Consider the following 19,048-nt stretch of genomic DNA (forward strand, 5'->3'; position numbering starts at 1 on the left):
ACAATACCCGTGTCCGGATTCGACTCTACTTGGCGTGGAAGGCAAGCTAGGCGACCTATTATGAAGATTTCCTCCTATGTAACCGACCTCATGTAACCCTAGATCTCTTCGGTGTCCATATAAACCGGAGAGCATAGTCCGGATAGGACAGATTCATTACCATATACTCATACGCTAGACTTCTAGGGTTTAGCCATTACGATCTCGTGGTAGATCAACTCTTGTAACACTCATATTCATCAAGATCAATCAAGCAGGAAGTAGGGTATTACCTCCATAGAGTGGGCCCGAACCTGGGTAAACATTGTGTCCCCCGTCTCCTGTTACCATCGATCCTAGACGCACAGTTCGGGACCCCCTACCCGAGATCCGCCGGTTTTGATACCCCTCTAGGACTGGAGTCCTAGTAGGACTCCCCTCTCCCTGGCGCGCCCCTTGTTGGCCGGCCTCCTCCTCCCCTCCTTTATATACAGGGGCAGGGGGCACCCCAAAGGCACAACAGACAATCTCTTAGCCGTGTGCGGTGCCCCCCTCCATAGTTCAACACCTCGGTCATATCGTCGTAGTGCTTAGGCGAAGCCCTGTGCCGGTAACTTCATCATCACCGTCACCACGTCGTCGTGCTGACGAAACTCTCCCTCGGCCTCAACTGGATCAAGAGTTCGAGGGACGTCATCGAGCTGAACGTGTGCAGATTGCGGAGGTGCTGTGCGTTCGGTACTTGGATCGGTTGGATCGCGAAGACGTTCGACTACATCAACTGCGTTACTAAACGCTTCCACTTTCGCTCTATGAGGGTACGTGGACACACTCTCCCCGCTTGTTGCTATGCTTCTTCTAGATAGATCTTGCGTGATCGTAGGCAAATTTTTTAAAATATTACGTTCCCCAACAGTGGCATCCGAGCCAGGTCTATGCGTAGATGTTATATGCATGAGTAGAACACAAAGAGTTGTGGGCGATAATAGTCATACTGCTTAACAGCATGTCATACTTTGATTTGGCGGTATTGTTGGATGAGCGGCCCAGACCGACATTACATGACCGCGTTCATAAGACTGGTTCTACCATCGTGCTTCCCACACAGGTGGCTAGTGGGTGTCTATTTCTCCAACTTTAATTGAATCGAGTGTGACTACGCCCGGTCCTTGTTGAAGGTTAAAACAGCACACTTGACAAAAAATCGTTGTGGTTTTGATGCGTAGGTAAGAACGGTTCTTGCTAGAAGCCCGTAGCAGCCACGTAAAACTTGCAACAACAAAGTAGAGGACGTCTAACTTGTTTTTGCAGGGCTTGCTGTGATGTGATATGGTCAAGACGTGATGATATATAATTTGTTGTATGAGATGATCATGTTTTGTAACAGTTATCGGCAAGTGGCAGGAGCCATATGGTTGTCACTTTATTGTATGAAATGCAATCGCCATGTAATTGCTTTACTTTATCACTAAGCGGTAGCGATAGTCGTAGAAGCAATAGTTGGCGAGACGACAACGATGCTTCGATGGAGATCAAGGTGTCAAGCCGGTGACGATGGTGATCATGACGGTGCTTTGGAGATGGAGATCAAAGGCACAAGATGATGATGGCCATATCATATCACTTATTTGATTGCATGTGATGTTTATCCTTTTATGAATCTTATTTTGCTTAGTACGGTGGTAGCATTATAAGATGATCTCTCACTAAATTTCAAGGTATAAGTGTTCTCCCTGAGTATGCACCGTTGCGACAGTTCGTCGTGCCGAGACACCACGTGATGATCGGATGTGATAAGCTCTACGTTCACATACAATGGGTGCAAGCCAGTTTTGCACAAGCAGAATACTCGGGTTAAACTTGACGAGCCTAGCATATGCAGATATGGACTCGGAACACTGAGACCGAAAGGTCGAGCGTGAATCATATAGTAGATATGATCAACATAGTGATGTTCACCATTGAAAACTACTCCATCTCAGGTGATGATCGGACATGGTTTAGTTGATATGGATCACGTGATCATTTAGATGACTAGAGGGATGTCTATCTAAGTGAGAGTTCTTAAGTAATATGACTAATTGAACTTTAATTTATCATGAACTTAGTCCTGATAGTATTTGCATAACTATGTTGTAGATCAATAGCTCGCGATGTAGCTCCCCGTTTATTTTTGATATGTTCCTAGAAAAAAACTATGTTGAAAGATGATAGTAGCAATGATGCGGACTAGGTCCGTGATCTGAGGATTATCCTCATTGCTGCACAGAAGAATTATGTCCTTGATGCACCGCTAGGTGACGGACCTATTGCAGGAGCAGATGCAGACATTATGAACATTTGGCAAAGCTCGGTATGATGACTACTTGATAGTTTAGTGCACCATGCTTTACGGCTTAGAACTGGGACTTTAAAAATGTTTTGAATGCCACAGAACATATAAGATGTTCCAAGAGCTGAAATTTGTATTTCAGACTCATGCCCGAGTCGAGAGGTATGAGACCCCTGACAAGTATTTTGCCTACAAGATGGAGGAGAATAGCTCAACCAGTGAGCATGTGCCCAGAATATCTGAGTACTACAATCGCTTGAATCGAGTGGGAGTTAATCTTCCAGATAAGATAGTGATTGACAGAGTTCTCTAGTCACTATCACCAAGTTACTGGAACTTTGTGATGAACTATAATATGCAAGGGATGACGAAAATGATTCCCGAGCTCTTCGTGATGCTGAAATCAACGAAGGTAGAAATCAAGAAAACCATCAAATGTTGATGATTGACGAGACCACTAATTTCAAGTAAAAGGGCAAGGGAAAGAAAGGGAACTTCAAGAAGAATGGCAAGCAAGTTGCCACTCCCATGAAGAAGCCCAAAGCTAGACCCAAGCCTGAAACTGAGTGCTTCTACTGCAAAGGAAATGGTCACTGGAAGCGGAACTGCCCCAAATACTTGGCGGATAAGAAGGATGGCAAAGTGAACAAAAGTATATATGATATACATGTTATTGATGTGTACTTTACTAGTGTTCATAGTAGCCCCTGGGTATTTGATACTGGTTCAGTTGCTATGATTAGTAACTCGAAACAGGAGTTACAAAATGAACAAAGACTAGTTAAGGGCAAGGTGACGATGTGTGTTGGAAGTGATTCCAAGGTTGATAAGATCACCATCGCACACTCCCTTTACCTTCGGGATTAGTGTTGAACCTAAAATAAATGTTATTTGGTGTTTGCGTTGAGCATGAATATGATTGGATCATGTTTATTGCAATACAGTTGTTCATTTAAATTAAAGAATAATTGTTGTTCCATTTACATGAATAAAACCTTCTATGGTCATACACTCAATATAAATGGTTTATTGAATCTCGATCGTAGTAATACACATATTCATAATATTGATGCCAAAAGATGCAAAGTTGGTAATGATAGTGCAACATATTTGTGGCACTGCCGTTTAGGTCATATTGGTGTAAAGCGCATGAAGAAACTCCATGCTGATGGGCTTTGGAATCACTTGATTATGAATCAATTGATGCTTGCGAACCATGCCTCATGGGCAAGATGACCAAGACTCCGTTCTCCGGAACAATGGAGCGAGCAACTGACTTATTGGAAATAATACATACTGATGTATGTGATCCGATGAGTGTTGAGGCTCGCGGCAGGTATCGTTATTTTCTGACCTTCACAAATGATTTGAGCAGATATGGGTATATCTACTTGATGAAACATAAGTCTGAAACATTTGAAAAGTTCAAAAAAATTCAGAGTGAAGTGGAAAATCATCGTAACAAGAAAATAAAGTTTCTATGATCTGATCGCGGAGACGAATATTTGAGTTAAGAGTTTGGTCTTCATTTGAAACAATGTAGAATAGTTTCGCAACTCACGCCACCTGGAACACCACAGCGTAATGGTGTGTACGAACGTCATAACCGTACTTTATTAGATATGGTGCGATCTATGATGTCTCATACGGATTTATCACTATCGTTTTGGGGTTATGCATTAGAGATAGCTGCATTCACGTTAAATATGGCACCATCTAAATATGTTGAGACGACACCATATGAACTGTGGTTTGGCAAGAAACCCAAGTTGTCGTTTCTTAAAGTTTGGGGCTGCGATGCTTATGTGAAAAGCTTCAACCTGATAAGCTCGAACCCAAATCGGAGAAATGTGTCTTCATAGGATACCCAAAAGAAACTGTTGGGTACACCTTCTATCACAGATCCAAAGGCAAGATCTTTGTTGGTAAGACTGGATCCTTTCTAGAGAAGGAGTCTCTCTTGAAATAAGTGAGTGGGAGGAAAGTAGAACTTGATGAGGTAATTGTACCTTCTCTCAAATTGGAAAATGGTTCATCACAGAAATCAGTTCCAGTGATGCCTACGCCAATTAGTGAGGAAGTTAATGATGATGATCATGAAACTTCAAATAAAGTTACTACCGAACCTCGTAGGTCAACCAGAGTACGGTCCGCACCAGAGTGGTATGGTAATCCAGTTCTGGAAGTCATGTTACTAGACCATGACGAACCTACGAACTATGAGGAAGCGATGAAGAGCCCAGATTCCGAGAAATGGCTTGAGGCCATGAAATCTGAGATGGGATCCATGTATAAGAACAAAGTATGGACTTTGGTGGACTTGCCCAATGATCGACGAGCCATAGAGAATAAATGGATCTTCAAGAGGAAGACGGACGCTGATGGTAGTGTTACTATCTACAAAGCTCGAATTATCGAATAAGGTTTTCGACAAGTTCAAGGTGTTGAATATGATGAGTTTTTCTCACTCGTATCGATGCTTAAGTCTGTTCGAATCATGTTAGCAATTGCCACATTTTATGAGATCTGGCAAATGGATGTCAAAACTGCATTCCTTAATGGATTTATTAAAGAATAGTTGTATATGATGCAACCAGAAGGTTTTGTCGATCCTAAAGGTGCTAACAAAGTGTGCAAGCTCCAGTGATCCATCTACGGACTGGTGCAAGCATCTTGGAGTTGGAATATACGCTTTGATGAGTTGATCAAAGCATATAGTTTATACAGACTTTCGAAGAAGCCTGTATTTACAAGAAAGTGAGTGGGAGCACTACAGCCTTTCTGATAAGTATATGTGAATGACATATTGTTGATCGGAAATGATGTAGAATTTTCTAGAAAGCATAAATGAGTGTTTGAAAGGAGTTTTTTCAAAGAAAGTCCTCGGTGAAACTGCTTACATATTGAGCATCAAGATCTATAGAGATAGATCAAGACGCTTGATAAGATTTTTCAATGAGTACATACCTTGCCAAGTTTTTGAAGTAGTTCAAAATGGAATAGTCAAAGAAGGAGTTCTTGCCTGTGTTGCAAGGTGTGAAGTTGAGTAAGACTCAAAGCCCGACCATGGCAGAAGATAGAGAGAGAATGAAAGTCATTCCCTATGCCTCAGCCATAGGTTCTATAAAGTATGCCATGCTGTGTACCAGACCTATTGTATACCCTGCCCTGAGTTTGGCAAGGGAGTACAATAGTGATCTTGGAGTAGATCACTGGACATTGGTCAAAATTATCCTTAGAGGACTAAGGAAATATTTCTCGGTTATGGAGGTGATAAAGAGTTTGTCGTAAAGGGTTACGTCGATGCAAGCTTTGACACTGATCCGGATGACTTTAAGTCTCAATCTGGATACATATTGGAAGTGGGAGCGATTAGCTAGAGTAGCTTCGTGGAGAGCATTGTAGACATAGAAAATTTGCAAAAATACATACTGCTCTGAATGTGGCAGACCCGTTGACTAAACTTCTCTCACAAGCAAAACATGATCACTCTTTGGGTGTTAATCACATAGCGATGTGAACTAGATTATTGACTCTAGTAAACCCTTTGGGTATTAGTCACATAGAGATGTGAACTAATCACATAAAGATGTGAACTATTGGTGTTAAATCACATGGCGATGTGAACTAGATTATTGACTCTAGTGTAAGTGGGAGACTGAAGGAAATATGCCCTAGAGGCAATAATAAAGTTGTTATTTATATTTCCTTATATCATGATAAATGTTTATTATTCATGCTAGAATTGTATTAACCGGAAACTTAGTACATGTGTGAATACATAGACAAACAGAATGTCCCTAGTATGCCTCTACTGGACTAGCTCGTTAATCAAAGATGGTTAAGTTTCCTGACCATAGACATGTGTTGTCATTTGATGAACGGGATCACATCATTAGAGAATGATGTGATGGACAAGACCCATCCGTTAGCTTAGCACAAATGATCGTTGAGTTTTGTTGCTATTGCTTTCTTCATGACTTATACATTTTCCTCTGACTATGAGATTATGCAACTCCCGAATACCGGAGGAACACCTTGTGTGCTATCAAACGTCACAACATAGCTGGGTGATTATAAAGATGCTCTACAGGTGTCTCCGAAGGTGTTTGTTGGGTTGGCATAGATCGAGATTAGGATTTGTCAATCCAAGTATCGGAGAGGTATCTCTGGGCCCTCTCGGTACTGCTCATCACTATAAGCCTTGCAAGCAATGTGACTAATGAGTTAGTTGCGGGATGAAGTATTACGGAACGAGTAAAGATACTTGCTGGTAACGAGATTGAACTAGGTATGATGATACCGACGATCGAATCTCGGGTAAGTAACATACCGATGACAAAGGGAACAACATATGTTGTGATGCAGTTTGACCAATAAAGATCTTCGTAGAATATGTAGGAGCCAATATGAGCATCCAAGTTCCGCTATTGGTTATTGACCAGAGATGTGTCTCGGTCATGTCTACATAGTTCTCGAACTCGTAGGGTCCGCACGCTTAACGTTCGATGACGATTTGTATTATGAGTTATGTGATTTGATGTACCGAAGTTTGTTTGGAGTCCCGGATGAGATCACGGACATGACGAGGAGTCTCGAAATAGTCGAGAGGTAAATATTCATATATTGGAAGGTTGCATTCAGACATCGGAATGGTTCCGAGTGATTCGGGCATTTTTCCGGAGTACCGGGAGGTTACCGGAACCCCCTGGGAAAGATATGGGCCTTATGGGCCATAGGAGGGAGGCTAACCAGCCCACAAGGGGCTAGTGCGCCCCCACAAGGGAGGAGGCCGAATTGGACTTGGGAAGGGGGCGCCACCCCCCTTTCCTTCTCCTACTCCCTCTCCTTCCTCTTTTACCCCTCCGGTAGAAGGAAAAAAGGGTGGGGTTAAATCCTACTAGGACTGGAGTCCTAGTAGGACTCCCCTCTCCCTGGCGCGCCCCTTGTTGGCCGGCCTCCTCCTCCCCTCCTTTATATACAGGGGGAGGGGCACCCCAAAGGCACAACAGACAATCTCTTAGCCGTGTGCGGTGCCCCCCTCCACAGTTCAACACCTCGGTCATATCGTCGTAGTGCTTAGGCGAAGCCCTGCGCCGGTAACTTCATCATCACCGTCACCATGCCGTCGTGCTGACGAAACTCTCCCTCGGCCTCAACTGGATCAAGAGTTCGAGGGACGTCATCGAGCTGAATGTGTGCAGATCGCGGAGGTGTCGTGCGTTCGGTACTTGGATCGGTTGGATCGCGAAGACGTTCGACTACATCAACCGCGTTACTAAACGCTTCCGCTTTTGCTCTACGAGGGTACGTGGACACACTCTCCCCGCTCGTTGCTATGCTTCTTCTAGATAGATCTTGCGTGATCGTACGCAAAATTTTTGAAATACTACGTTCCCCAACACTTGCGTCTATACTTAAGCATCAATGAACAAATATGTATATTAAAATAAAACAAAAACCCGACCTTTTACAACCACGAGAAAAAGAAGCATGCCCGATACTTATTGGTGTGAAACATAACAGAAACAGAACCGATACCTTTTAAGTCGGAAGGCAAAAATTGAAAAATAAATGAAAACAAAAAAAATGAAGTTTTCTAAAAAAGAATGAATTATTAACATTATATTACCTTTTAAGAAGAAAGAAAAATAAAAATTTAAAACAAATAATAAAAAATTTGTACATAGCTGAGGTAATTGACTGCGACAATTTTTTGATTACATCATATGTGCAACCGGTAGAGAGCTTGAGAAAAGCCTGTTAAAGTGTGTGAGAAGAAAACTGGCTATGAATGACACATGCAAACATTTTCTAAAGCTTATTAGTAGGTGATGACATGACATAGCTGCATGTGCTTGAAAATAGTAGGGTGGGCTAGCTTTTTAGATATAAAAGATAAAAGATTTGACCATCCGTTTTAATCAAGATGGCCTATTGTTGTGATTTTGTCATGTTATAAAATGTGACCTTCTATAAGTAGTGAAATCCAAAAACAACAGGGTCATGATAATGTTGGTTTTTTTTCAGTTTATCGAGAACCTCTTTCGTGTTTTCTTATTTGAAGATAAGATAAACCTTTGTAGTCAAACACGACAAGGTAGTTGAACCCTGTTCAACGTTAAGGCATTGGTTATAGGGCTATCGGTACATGGCGAGCACACACCCTTGAAAGTCTTAGTAATGGGCCGACCCATTTAGGGGACATACTACCTACTGCGATTTGTTTGTCGTGGAAGGTTTTGGGAACCTTCTAGCCGGTTTTAGAAGCTTTTGGTCGATTTTTTTATTAATTTTTCTATTTTCTGCCTTCTTTCTTTTTATTTTCTTTTCCGTTTTCATTTTATACTTCATGAGTTTTTTCTTCAAATTCATGATCTTTTTAAAATCGTAATTTTTACAAATTCATATTTTTTCATTTTCATGATGTTTTTAAATTATTGAACATTTTCAAATTTGTGTTTTTTTACTTCATGATTTTTTCCAATTCGCAAAATCTTTTGATTTCAAGAATGTTTTCGGAATTCTCATCAACCTTTCTTGACTTCGCGAATTTTTTCATATTTGTATTTTTTTAATTCACAAACTTTTTTTTATCATGATTTTTTTGGGTATTGGACTCCAGAGCTTTTTGAATTTGTGAACTTTATTCAAATTCGCAAATTTTCGAACTTTTTTGAGTTCCATGGACTTTTTCATATTCATGGACAATTTTCAACTTTGAGAACTTTTTTGACTTAGTGATTTTGAATTCATGAATATATTTTTCAAATTTATGGACTTTATAAGATCATGAAGATTTTTAAAAATCTTTTTTATGTCCTCAACTATTTCAAAACTAAAAAAACAGAAGATCCCGTTTTCCCCCTTTTTTTGAGGGGACCAGCTTTTTCCCCTAAACTTTATTTTAGTATAACACTTTTTCCCCCTAAACGAGCGACACGAATGAGCCGAACTGAAAGTGTGCAAAAATCCGGATCGTAGCACGGTACGGTCCATAGGCAATAACAGTGGGAAATGATGGCCCATGAGCAATATCCACTGGAGCCCAGAAACAGAAACAGAGGGAAAATGGATGGCGCCAACCCACCTTGTCGTTCCCGCCAAAAGGGAAGCAACAAATCGTTCTCCCCGTCCACTCCGATTCCCAAATCCTGAGATCCATCTCCTCCCCCTTCCATCCCATGGCGGCGTCGGCACCGACGGGCTGCTTCAAGTGCGGCCGCCCCGGCCACTGGTCCCGCGACTGCCCCTCCGCCCCGCCATCCTCCTCCACCAACCCCAACCCCAATCCGAACCCCGCCGCCGGCGCCGCCCGCTTCGCCCCCTACAAGCCGAGACAGTTCTCCAAACCCGCGGCCGGTCCGGATCCGGCGGCTCCGGCGGAGGGCGAGGAGGCGCCGCAGGATGGTGCTAAGAAGAAGAAGAAGGAGAGGGCGACGCGGCCCAAGCTCACGCCGGACCTCCTCCTCTCCGACGACGGCCTGGGCTTCGTCCTCCGCTACTTCCCCAAGGCGTTCAAGCCCCGCGCCCGGCCCGGATCCGAGGTATGCCTGCCGCCGATTAACTCCATCCTGTGGACAATGAATACCTCCTTTCTCTGCAGTTCCAGTTTAATTAGATGATCAACCCCGTGTAGAAACTGTAGATGCAAAGTCACACCTGCTACATGCCGATGCTTTCATTTCTTGTTATAAACTTTCAGTAATTTACTGCATATGTGCCATCAAAAGTCAAAACATTCGAATAGATAGTTGTAACTTATGTGTGCTGCACATGAACAAAGAATGTAGCATCATGTTGCTCACTGCACACTTGTCATTATTCTGATCTCCGTTGGCCTCCTAAATGACTTACTGTCTTACTGTCAGGTGGAAGACCTTGGCAATCTGATCAAGCTTTACGCGGACTGGCACTCTCGCTTGATCCCTTACTACTCCTTCGATCAGTTTGTGCGCAAAGCTGAGAAAGTTGGGGCCAGTAGCCGCGTTAGGGTAAGCTTCTTTCTCCCTTTCAGGGTTTCCTTCCATGTTGTTACAGGTAAATTGAGTAGCCTTCAGACAAGTTACAGGGTTTCCTTTCAGGGTTTTATTAGCTCTGCAGGGTTAAGTAAAGTCACCTTACTTTGGCAGGAGATGGCTTTGTAAAGTCACCACTAACATATGTTATCTTGCTATATGGCTTGATGGCTTTGTAAATCTCAATAATGACTTGGTGTAGGTTTTATGACGGCAGGCAATAGAAAATAGAAAAGCAACACATCAACATAAGGTTATTCTCCCAAGTGAACATAAAAAGAGTACAACAATACATCTGAAAAAAGGAGATGTTATGCTCCTTGCCATTCACTTGTTCAGAAAATACGCCTTCTCATCAATCTGTTGGTTCTTGTCGTGGCATAAGATTATGTTTATGGGGAACATGTGTAGAATTACCGTATCCTTGAGATAATTCTTCCTTTCGGGGTTTCCTTCCATGCTGTAACATGTAAATTGAGCAGTCTTCCGAGCATGCTCAACTGAACTGATTTGATTAGCTCCTTCAGGGTTAAGTGAAGCCGCTGCCACCACAAATTCATTATGCTATTTCACTATGGGATGATGGCTGAATAAATCTCAATAATGACTTGGTGAAGTATATTTTCATGACGATAGGCAATGCAAAAGGCAAGGGCCTGCAACACATTGACGTAAAGATCTGTTAAACGGACATGAAAATGTACTCCCTCCGATCCATATTACTTGTCGCAGCTTTAGTACAACTTTGTACTAAAGCTGCAACAATTAATATGTATTGGAGGGAGTACAACAATACGTCTGTAAAAAGGAGTTGTTATGCTCCTTATCATGCCACTTCAGAACATGCACCTTCTCATCAATCTGTTGATTCTTGATGTGGCGCAAGATTATGTTTAGGGGGAATATGTTTAGATTTAACTTGTCCTTGAGCTATTTCACAGATTTCAATTGATTGTGTTGTCTAACATGGCTAGATACTTCTTTTAGTTTTCGGGTGCTTCCATCATGTCAGTTGACCTTGTTCTCCCTGGACATATGTATTCCTCACTGACACTGCCCTTCCTTATCTTAGAGATGCATTTCGGAATTGAAGGAAAGGGTTGCCAGAGGGGGGGATCCTACACTACTGCATCAACCGCCAGTGGAAGAAGTCATACCAGAGGGAGAACCTGGTCTGACCTCTTTGTTTTGTTTAAAGTGCACATACACATATCTCTGATTCTTGATTACAAGTACTTGCATGTATCTCTAACCTGTATTTGTTATATTCCAGTAACATCAAATTGCTCACTATCTGTTGCAGATGGAACCACACAAGAAGACCCAATCCTTGGGACAGAACCTCCGTCGACGGACAATCATGAGGATGTGGACCCATTTGCGATGGAAAGTGATGACGTGGATCCCATGCAAGAGGATTTGCTAAATGAAATATACGAAAAGACAGCCGATGTAAGTCAATACTCTGCCTTGTTTAACTTGACATAGCTGTTGTCAGCTCTAAGGACACATATGTAAGTTACGTGATTCGTCCCATCCATGAAATGAAAATAGAAGGTTCTTCAAAAGCGTTAGTAACAGATGCTGTTAGTGTTAGTATCCTGAAGCCATGCCTAGACATTATGGACTCTGTACTCTAGTTACTCTGGTAGGAGTGTTATGCGGTTTAAAAAGTGATGCATTGTTTCGTTGATGGCACAACAGGAACCTGTACTAAGATCTGGCGATGGAGGCGCTGAACAACCCGTGGCTCCAAGAGAGGCAGAGAAGCATCAAGATGGAGAGGATGGTGGCGGAAGCAAGCCAAGCAAAGTTGAGCTGACGGAGGAGCAGAAGGCGCGCATGGAGGCTAACAGGCTCAAGGCGCTAGAGAGAGCGGCAGCAGCTCGGGCTCGCGCGTCCCAGTCGCAGCCTACTACTGAAACTACCACCTGAAAGCGTGCAGGGTTTTGAATCACTCCGCCTTGCATGTTTGGGCGTGTAAGCATAGATGGTGTGTTTCATGAAGATGGTGTTCGTTGAAATTGAGGTGTAAAATCCAAAGAACCTTTATGTTCTCCAGTCTGAAGCTGGTGATCTGTTTGCGAGAAGAGTTGGTGAATGCTGCTTTATTTCTGTGCTGGTGGTGGTAGACAAGCTACAGAATTTAGGTGTTTTCTCCCAATTTGCCATGTAGGTATCCCGGTGCATCTGTTATTGCTCCCTGATTGCAACCTTGAGACATGCAACTGGATTCATATATGCATAGTTACTTTAGAATGTGAGATCTGAAGCTCTGAATGTTGATGAGAATTGGATTGCTTGTATGGAATCATGTGTGTCCATCATGAAGAACCTTTGTGGGTACATTAGCCCTGCCCTGGCGAACAAACTATCCTGCTTTTGGGGCCAACATGTTTCCCATTTTTTTATCCGAGAAGAGGAGGCAGGAGCCACCAGAACTGAACCTGAGTAAAGGCAAGTTGAAATCATGAGTGCCATGAGCTTTACCATTCTTAAATTCCCCCCAAAAATGGACTTTACATTCTTATAATGGTATCGAAGCATACTACGCGCATGCACATGCACGGACGGATGGAATGGCCTTATCCCAGACCAACCGAGCAGCACTCGAGTTGGACGAAAAGGACGCCACGCCCTCCTCCAATTTCCGTTATCATGGCCTGGCGATGGCGGGCTCCAAATCGATCGAATCGAACTCACCAGGAATCATTGCGTGATGCCCTCATCCCGTCCTAGGTAGCACCACTATGCCAAGTTGCCGACTGACTGCAATTTGGTCGTGTGGAAACGGTGCTGACCAAATCGAGCCGGCCAATGGCGTCCCGGATAGCTACGTCGAAGCTGAAAGTGCCACTGCGTGCATTGCATTAGACTTGCTTCGTACACAATGCACGTAGCTGGCACTGGCTGTGTCACTGTCACGGCTCACCCTTGTAGGGTAAGTCTGGATGTTACTGGACGCACGCTCGGACACTTCAGTACTACCTAAACACGATTGTTGTTTGGAATTGGGTTGGATGTTGTGCAATTTTCAAACCCGGGTTAATACTTCAGACCGGTGTGGAAGGAAATGAAATCGTCCTTTTTTCTCTACCTGTGGGCTTAAATCGACACTATTAATTTCAGTGTCAGGGTTGGACATCGGGGTGAGCAGACTGAGCCCTGATGATTGCCCGGACAGCAACCGAGCCCACCCTTTAATTGAAGATGATAAAGTACGAGACCAATACATATATCGGGCGCATTGCTGAAATTCAGGAATTATTGGAAGCCAAAAGCAGAACGGGAAGAGAAAGTGAGAAACAAATACTCCCCCTCTCAAAATAAGTGTCCTTACCATAGTAAAACTTCGTTTAGACATTTATTTTGAGACGAAGGGAGTACATGACTCGTCGATGGGGTACAGTGGCACACGGGCACGCGATCGTTGCACGCCATTGGTTCCTGATGTCGGTAATCCCTTGATATGCACACCCTCGACATGATCGCTCCCCGTCCGTGGAAGGATCCTTGGGATTTGGAACGAGCCGGGCACTCGCCACGCCATGTCGTGTGTGCCTTACGTTACACGTTGCAATCCAGCTGGACGGAACGAGTCCACGTACGCAGAAGAGAGCGCCGACCTGAGCAAAGAGATGGGGACGGTGAGAGATCTTGGGCTTCAAGGCAGGGACTGATGGCGAGGCCTCGTGGGCGGGGGCGCTCGCCGGCGGATGGGGGAGGGTTGCGGCGTCGCCGTCGTCCGTGTCAGCTCACCCGCCCGTCACGCCACGGACAGAGACCGCCCGGATTTGATTTCCATCCACGACGCGCCTACGCCTACGGGAATGAATGAGTCGACACGAACCACGCCAAGCAACGAACAAACAAACAAGCGGAAACCCCCTGTTTCCAAACCCACAAGGGAAGCCCATATCCAACGGGCGCAGCGCACGCACGCGCGATCGTGCGGCACGGGCGCACGTCGGATCGGAGCCCGGTCGCTCGATCGGGCGAGCGATCGAGATTTTGACGGCTCCCCCAACCCCACTCCGTCCCCGTCCGGTCACCCGCCCGCCCGCGCTCCCCCTCCCGGTCGCCGTCGCCGTCTTGCCTCCCTTGAACGCTCCCCCTCCCTCCCTTCCCCCGCACTCCACACCGCGGCTGACTGACCACACGAGCCGGGTCGCCGCCACCTGGGGCCCGGCGCGTCATCCGTGGCCGCCAACCATCACCAAGAAAGAGAGATTTCGCGCCGTGCTGTCTGTGCGAGGAGCAGGTTGCAAGTTGCACTCGCCGAGCGGCTTTCGCTCCCCCGCCCGCCCGCCTGCCCGCATTATAATAACCGGACGAGGCCGCGCAAGCAACAAACTCTCGCAGCAGCAGCAGCGGCGGCCTGACACAGAAGCTCAGCTCAGCTAAGCTAAGCTACGCCAGAAGCGACAGGGAGAGCACGTTGGCTCGTTCGTTCTTGAGATGAGGGCGAGGGTGGCGCTGGAGCCGCTGGCAGAGGAGCCCGGCGCGGAGGACGAGTCGGGGGCGCGGCGGCGGTCGGGGCTCCACGCCACGCTGCACCGCTGGGCGCGCATCCTGTCCGGCGGCGCCGCCGGGGACGACGCCCGCCCCGCCGCCGACCTCCGCGTCCTCCTCTCCGTCCTCGCCTGCCCCCTCTCCCCCGTGCCCATCCTCCCGCGCCTCCCCCGACACGTACGTATACCTATGCGTGCCCTCTTCCATGCTTGCTTTCGCTTATGTACGCGGCTTTGGGTTTGCTTTCGCTTATGTATGCTGCTGCTGGTTGCGCAGGTGGCCTCGTCGGCGCAGTACATAATCGAGCAGTTCAGGGCGACGACGGGGTGCGGGAAGCTGGAGGGGACGGCCAAGAGCATGTACGCGGCGGGCAAGGTGCGGCTGGCGATGCTGCAGGAGCCCGCCGGAGCGGGCCACGCCAACGGCAACGCCGGTCGGTGCCACGAGGGGAGCTTCGTGGTCTGGCAGCTCGCCCCCGGCATGTGGCTCGTCGAGATGGCCGTGGCCGGCCACAGCGTCGCCGCCGGCAGCGACGGCCGCGTCGCCTGGCGCCGCACGCCCTGGCTCGGCGCGCACGCCGCGCGCGGCGGCTCCCGCCCCCTCCGCCGCGCCCTCCAGGTTAGTCGCCATCCATCCATCCATTCATTCATTCACCTGCACCCGCCGCCAGCTTCCACCGCTCCACAGTCCACGCTCCCGTGCACGCACCGCGCGCGAGCTGGCGGTGCCATTTCCGGCGCATCAACCGTCGTGACGCCCACCGTGTCCTCCTCCATCTTTCCACCCTACAGTACCTTTTCTTTCCCCTTTCCCGCACCGCTTTAGTTACCATCACCGGCCATGCCACGGCATGGCACCGCATGCCTCCCATGCACCGTCGTGTTTACTGCCACTATAGTAGCTCTGCGGCGTGCCCATGACGGGCCGTCCCCACGCGTCTTCAACCTTTTCTTTTCCCCGTTGCAACCCGCTTTTGCGCATGATCTTTTCGCTTTGCTTTGCATCTGTGCGCCGTCCGGCACATAGGACGTACTACTAGTACGAGTACTACTAGTACGAGTACTGATTAGTTAAAATTTAGAAAGATCCACCATGTAATCGGTCGGAGGGCGGGAACAAGTGGAAGAATCTTTGTTAAAAAGCGGCTGGATAATGGATACTACCCCAACGTATGCGCACTGCACAGTTGTTATCTTGGGATCCGAAGCTGGTAGCGCCGCACGCCATGCCATGCCATTGCCTCACTGTTCATGGCCGCCATTATTGATGCTCTCCTCCATGCTTCATACTCCCAGCACATTTCCTTTGTGAAGAGAGAGATCCACGTCTTGTTTGACTTGGCGGCTACAAGGCTTGCATTCTGCCTTGCCTCTGCTCACATGGGGCTAGAATATCTGCCCTCATCTTTGATAAAGTGCATGCCCACTGGGAGATGTCTGATCAGCATGTGTGAGCTCATTGAGCTAAGCAGATTGGCTGCTTTCTTTAGGATTAGTTATCCTATCTTAGCAACTCCCAAATCGAACCACGGATACTGGCTATGTGCTCTGTTCGACAGCTTGGAATCGCCCGAGAACACCACCACTGCTCTTATTCCCATTCTCTAGAGTGTGTAGAGTAGAACGATATACATACCACAGACACAGACACAGATCATACTGTGTTGTAATCTGCTGAAGCAAACCTTAATGATAGATTTTGTGGTAAATTTTACTGAATGAGTAATGCTATCTTAATGATGTAGGTCGTCAGTTGGTATTCTGAGCAAAGCTAGCCCAACTAACACTAGCAAGTAGACAGTAGTAAAATTTGATGCTGAAGTCACGATCTGATTCCCGAAATCTGTATGCTTACCCAACATTTATAGTTAACTCTGTAGAGTAGCTCATGCCTCCGCAGGTCTACCTGTTTGAACTGTTCGCTGGATCTATGTGGCGTTAATTACTTAATTAGTTAGGTCGTTCGCTTAGGCTAACTGCTAGCTCAACATGACGATGTACTTAGCTGACTAATTAGGACGACCCAGTTGAGTAATTGGGCCAGTTTCGGTCTAGAAAATAAGTACTTTTCTTCCGGATGGATGAGGAGTACGTACTGCTAATTAATTATTGTGCATTTCTTGCCTCTGCAACTGCAATGTCACTTCAAGACTAGAGAAAGTTTCAGCAAATTTCTTTGTATAGAAGATAGGAAATACAAGTGTGGCCTACTTGAAGAAAGAGTACGGAAGATGCACACAATATATACAGAAGCTGTTAGCTGTTTATAGTGGAGCAAAGATTGTACAATTGTGTTTAATTTAGGGGCACTGCATTTCTATATCGGCAGCGTCCTCTGCTCCATGACAATAAACTATGCTCTAGTGGCATGTTCTTACCTAAGCCAAGATGGTGACACAACACGGATTATATACTCGTACGCTACCAGACTGCCAGCCCCTCTAGAATATTCTCGTAGGATATGAGTACTTTAATCTAACGTGTGTGTATTAGGAGTAGCTGAATAATTTTTCACCAGTTGGAGTAAATGGCGTAAAAATAGCAGAAATCCACGTGAGAGACTCTGTACTTGGGCATAAACTGATGGTCCAAAAGCGCCGGGCACTGACATGCTATCCATATGCCAACTTGCCAAGCAAGCAGAGTTATCTATCTGATCAACTTCACTGACATCCCATTTCTAGCATGTCATGCTGCATGTGTAGTGTCCACATGTAGAACTAGAAGCAGGCTGCAGTGCTGCAGTAGCTCACAGTTTTCGGTGTGGTAATTCCTTGAAAATTACATCGGTTCCAATGTTCAGATGACTCGCAGAGCTGCACTGTTCGCCGAAGTCGTTGTTAGTGTGACTAAAGAAAGAAATATTGATGTTGATCTTGTCCATGCACATGCAGGGCCTGGACCCGGTGATGATCGCGTCCATCTTCTCGACGGCGGAGCACGCCGGCGAGAAGCAGGTCGACGGGGAGGACTGCTTCGTGCTGCGCCTCGACGTGGGCCCCTCGACGCTGTCGAGCTGGAGCGACGGCACGGCGGAGGTGATCCGGCACGGCCTGACCGGGTTCTTCAGCCAGCGGAGCGGCCTCCTGGCGCGCCTGGAGGACTCGCAGCTCACCCGGATCCAGTCCCCCGGCGCCGCCGCCATGTACTGGGAGACCACCATCGCGTCCACGCTCTCCGACTACCGCGCCGTGGACGGCGGCGTCACCGTGGCGCACGCGGGGCGGTCCACGGCGCACCTCGCCCGGTTCGGCGTCGGCGTGCGCGCCGCGCGGGTGGTGACGCGGATGGAGGAGTCGTGGACCATCGACGACGTGGCGTTCGACGTGCCGGGGCTGGGCCCCGACTCCTTCATCCCGCCGGAGGAGGTCCGGCGGAGCCGCTTCTACGACGCCATGGCCGCCGGCGGCGGCAAGTGAACGTACTACTCGATCGTACGCAGGAGTGTAACACGTAGTAGTCCAGTAGCATTTTGTTTAGTTTCGTCGGTGTGTCGATTATTGTTTGTGATTGTGGCACCAAGAAAATGCAAGCGCGTGTACATACATATGTGTACCCTGGGTTTTTACCTAAAAAGAAAGAAAAACTCACAGTTTCTAAGTAGCTGCCTGTAAAAACTGAAACCTTCTTGAGATGAACTCCTTGATTTACATAGACCCTGCACCCGTTGTACAAGAATCCTGTGTTGTTCGTGCTGAAATCTGCAAGAAAGATTCAAGGTACATGTCTCCATGCATCTAGGAAACAGTTTTGTTTGGTTCTCTTATTCTGCCTTGTTAATGTACTGCTGCCTTCTTGGAAGTACCTTGCATGTGAGCTGCATTTGTCTGAACCTTTGTACTGACCTACGCTTGGTTCCTTGCGGCCTCCCTTGGTCGCTGATCTGCATGAGAAGTTGTGCAACAATATTATTGTTACATCAGCAGCAGGTGAGGTGAGTTCCAATGGAATCAGCAGAACGGCCATTCCCCTGGGCTGTTAACAACGATGGTTGGTGGCAGGTTTAGCACTTTGACAGTGTCCGCATACCCTCTTTCTCCTTGATGATGATGATAGTACATTAGCACGCGTCACTGCACTGTAGTAGCTACTACTGGCTGTCCGCTCCTCCTTGTCCGGAGCTGCGTGTCCCTTGCGCGGGCGGCATCAGCACTTGCGCGTGTCATCTCAGTGCGATCACGTCGCGGAAAAGTTGCGGGTCACGGTCG

The 19,048-nt window shown here is 46.7% G+C and overlaps 2 protein-coding genes across 2 annotated transcripts; both read left to right on the forward strand.

Annotated features, from left to right (window-relative positions):
- Window positions 1–9,427: 9,427 nt before the first annotated feature.
- LOC109733390 (uncharacterized) lies at window positions 9,428–12,593 on the forward strand. Its single transcript, XM_020292601.4, has 5 exons — window positions 9,428–9,858; window positions 10,183–10,305; window positions 11,402–11,501; window positions 11,633–11,781; window positions 12,034–12,593. The coding sequence occupies exons 1-5, from the start codon at window positions 9,496–9,498 to the stop codon at window positions 12,262–12,264; spliced, it is 966 nt and encodes a 321-aa protein (XP_020148190.1). The 5' UTR covers window positions 9,428–9,495; the 3' UTR covers window positions 12,265–12,593.
- A 1,986-nt stretch (window positions 12,594–14,579) lies between these two features.
- LOC109733391 (uncharacterized) lies at window positions 14,580–18,494 on the forward strand. The gene is made up of 3 exons (XM_020292602.4): window positions 14,580–15,018; window positions 15,118–15,459; window positions 17,735–18,494. The coding sequence occupies exons 1-3, from the start codon at window positions 14,788–14,790 to the stop codon at window positions 18,257–18,259; spliced, it is 1,098 nt and encodes a 365-aa protein (XP_020148191.1). The 5' UTR covers window positions 14,580–14,787; the 3' UTR covers window positions 18,260–18,494.
- Window positions 18,495–19,048: the final 554 nt, after the last annotated feature.

The sequence above is a fragment of the Aegilops tauschii genome, chromosome 4 (assembly GCF_002575655.3).
Source record: "Aegilops tauschii subsp. strangulata cultivar AL8/78 chromosome 4, Aet v6.0, whole genome shotgun sequence".
In the NCBI taxonomy this organism is placed as follows: Eukaryota; Viridiplantae; Streptophyta; class Magnoliopsida; order Poales; family Poaceae; genus Aegilops; species Aegilops tauschii.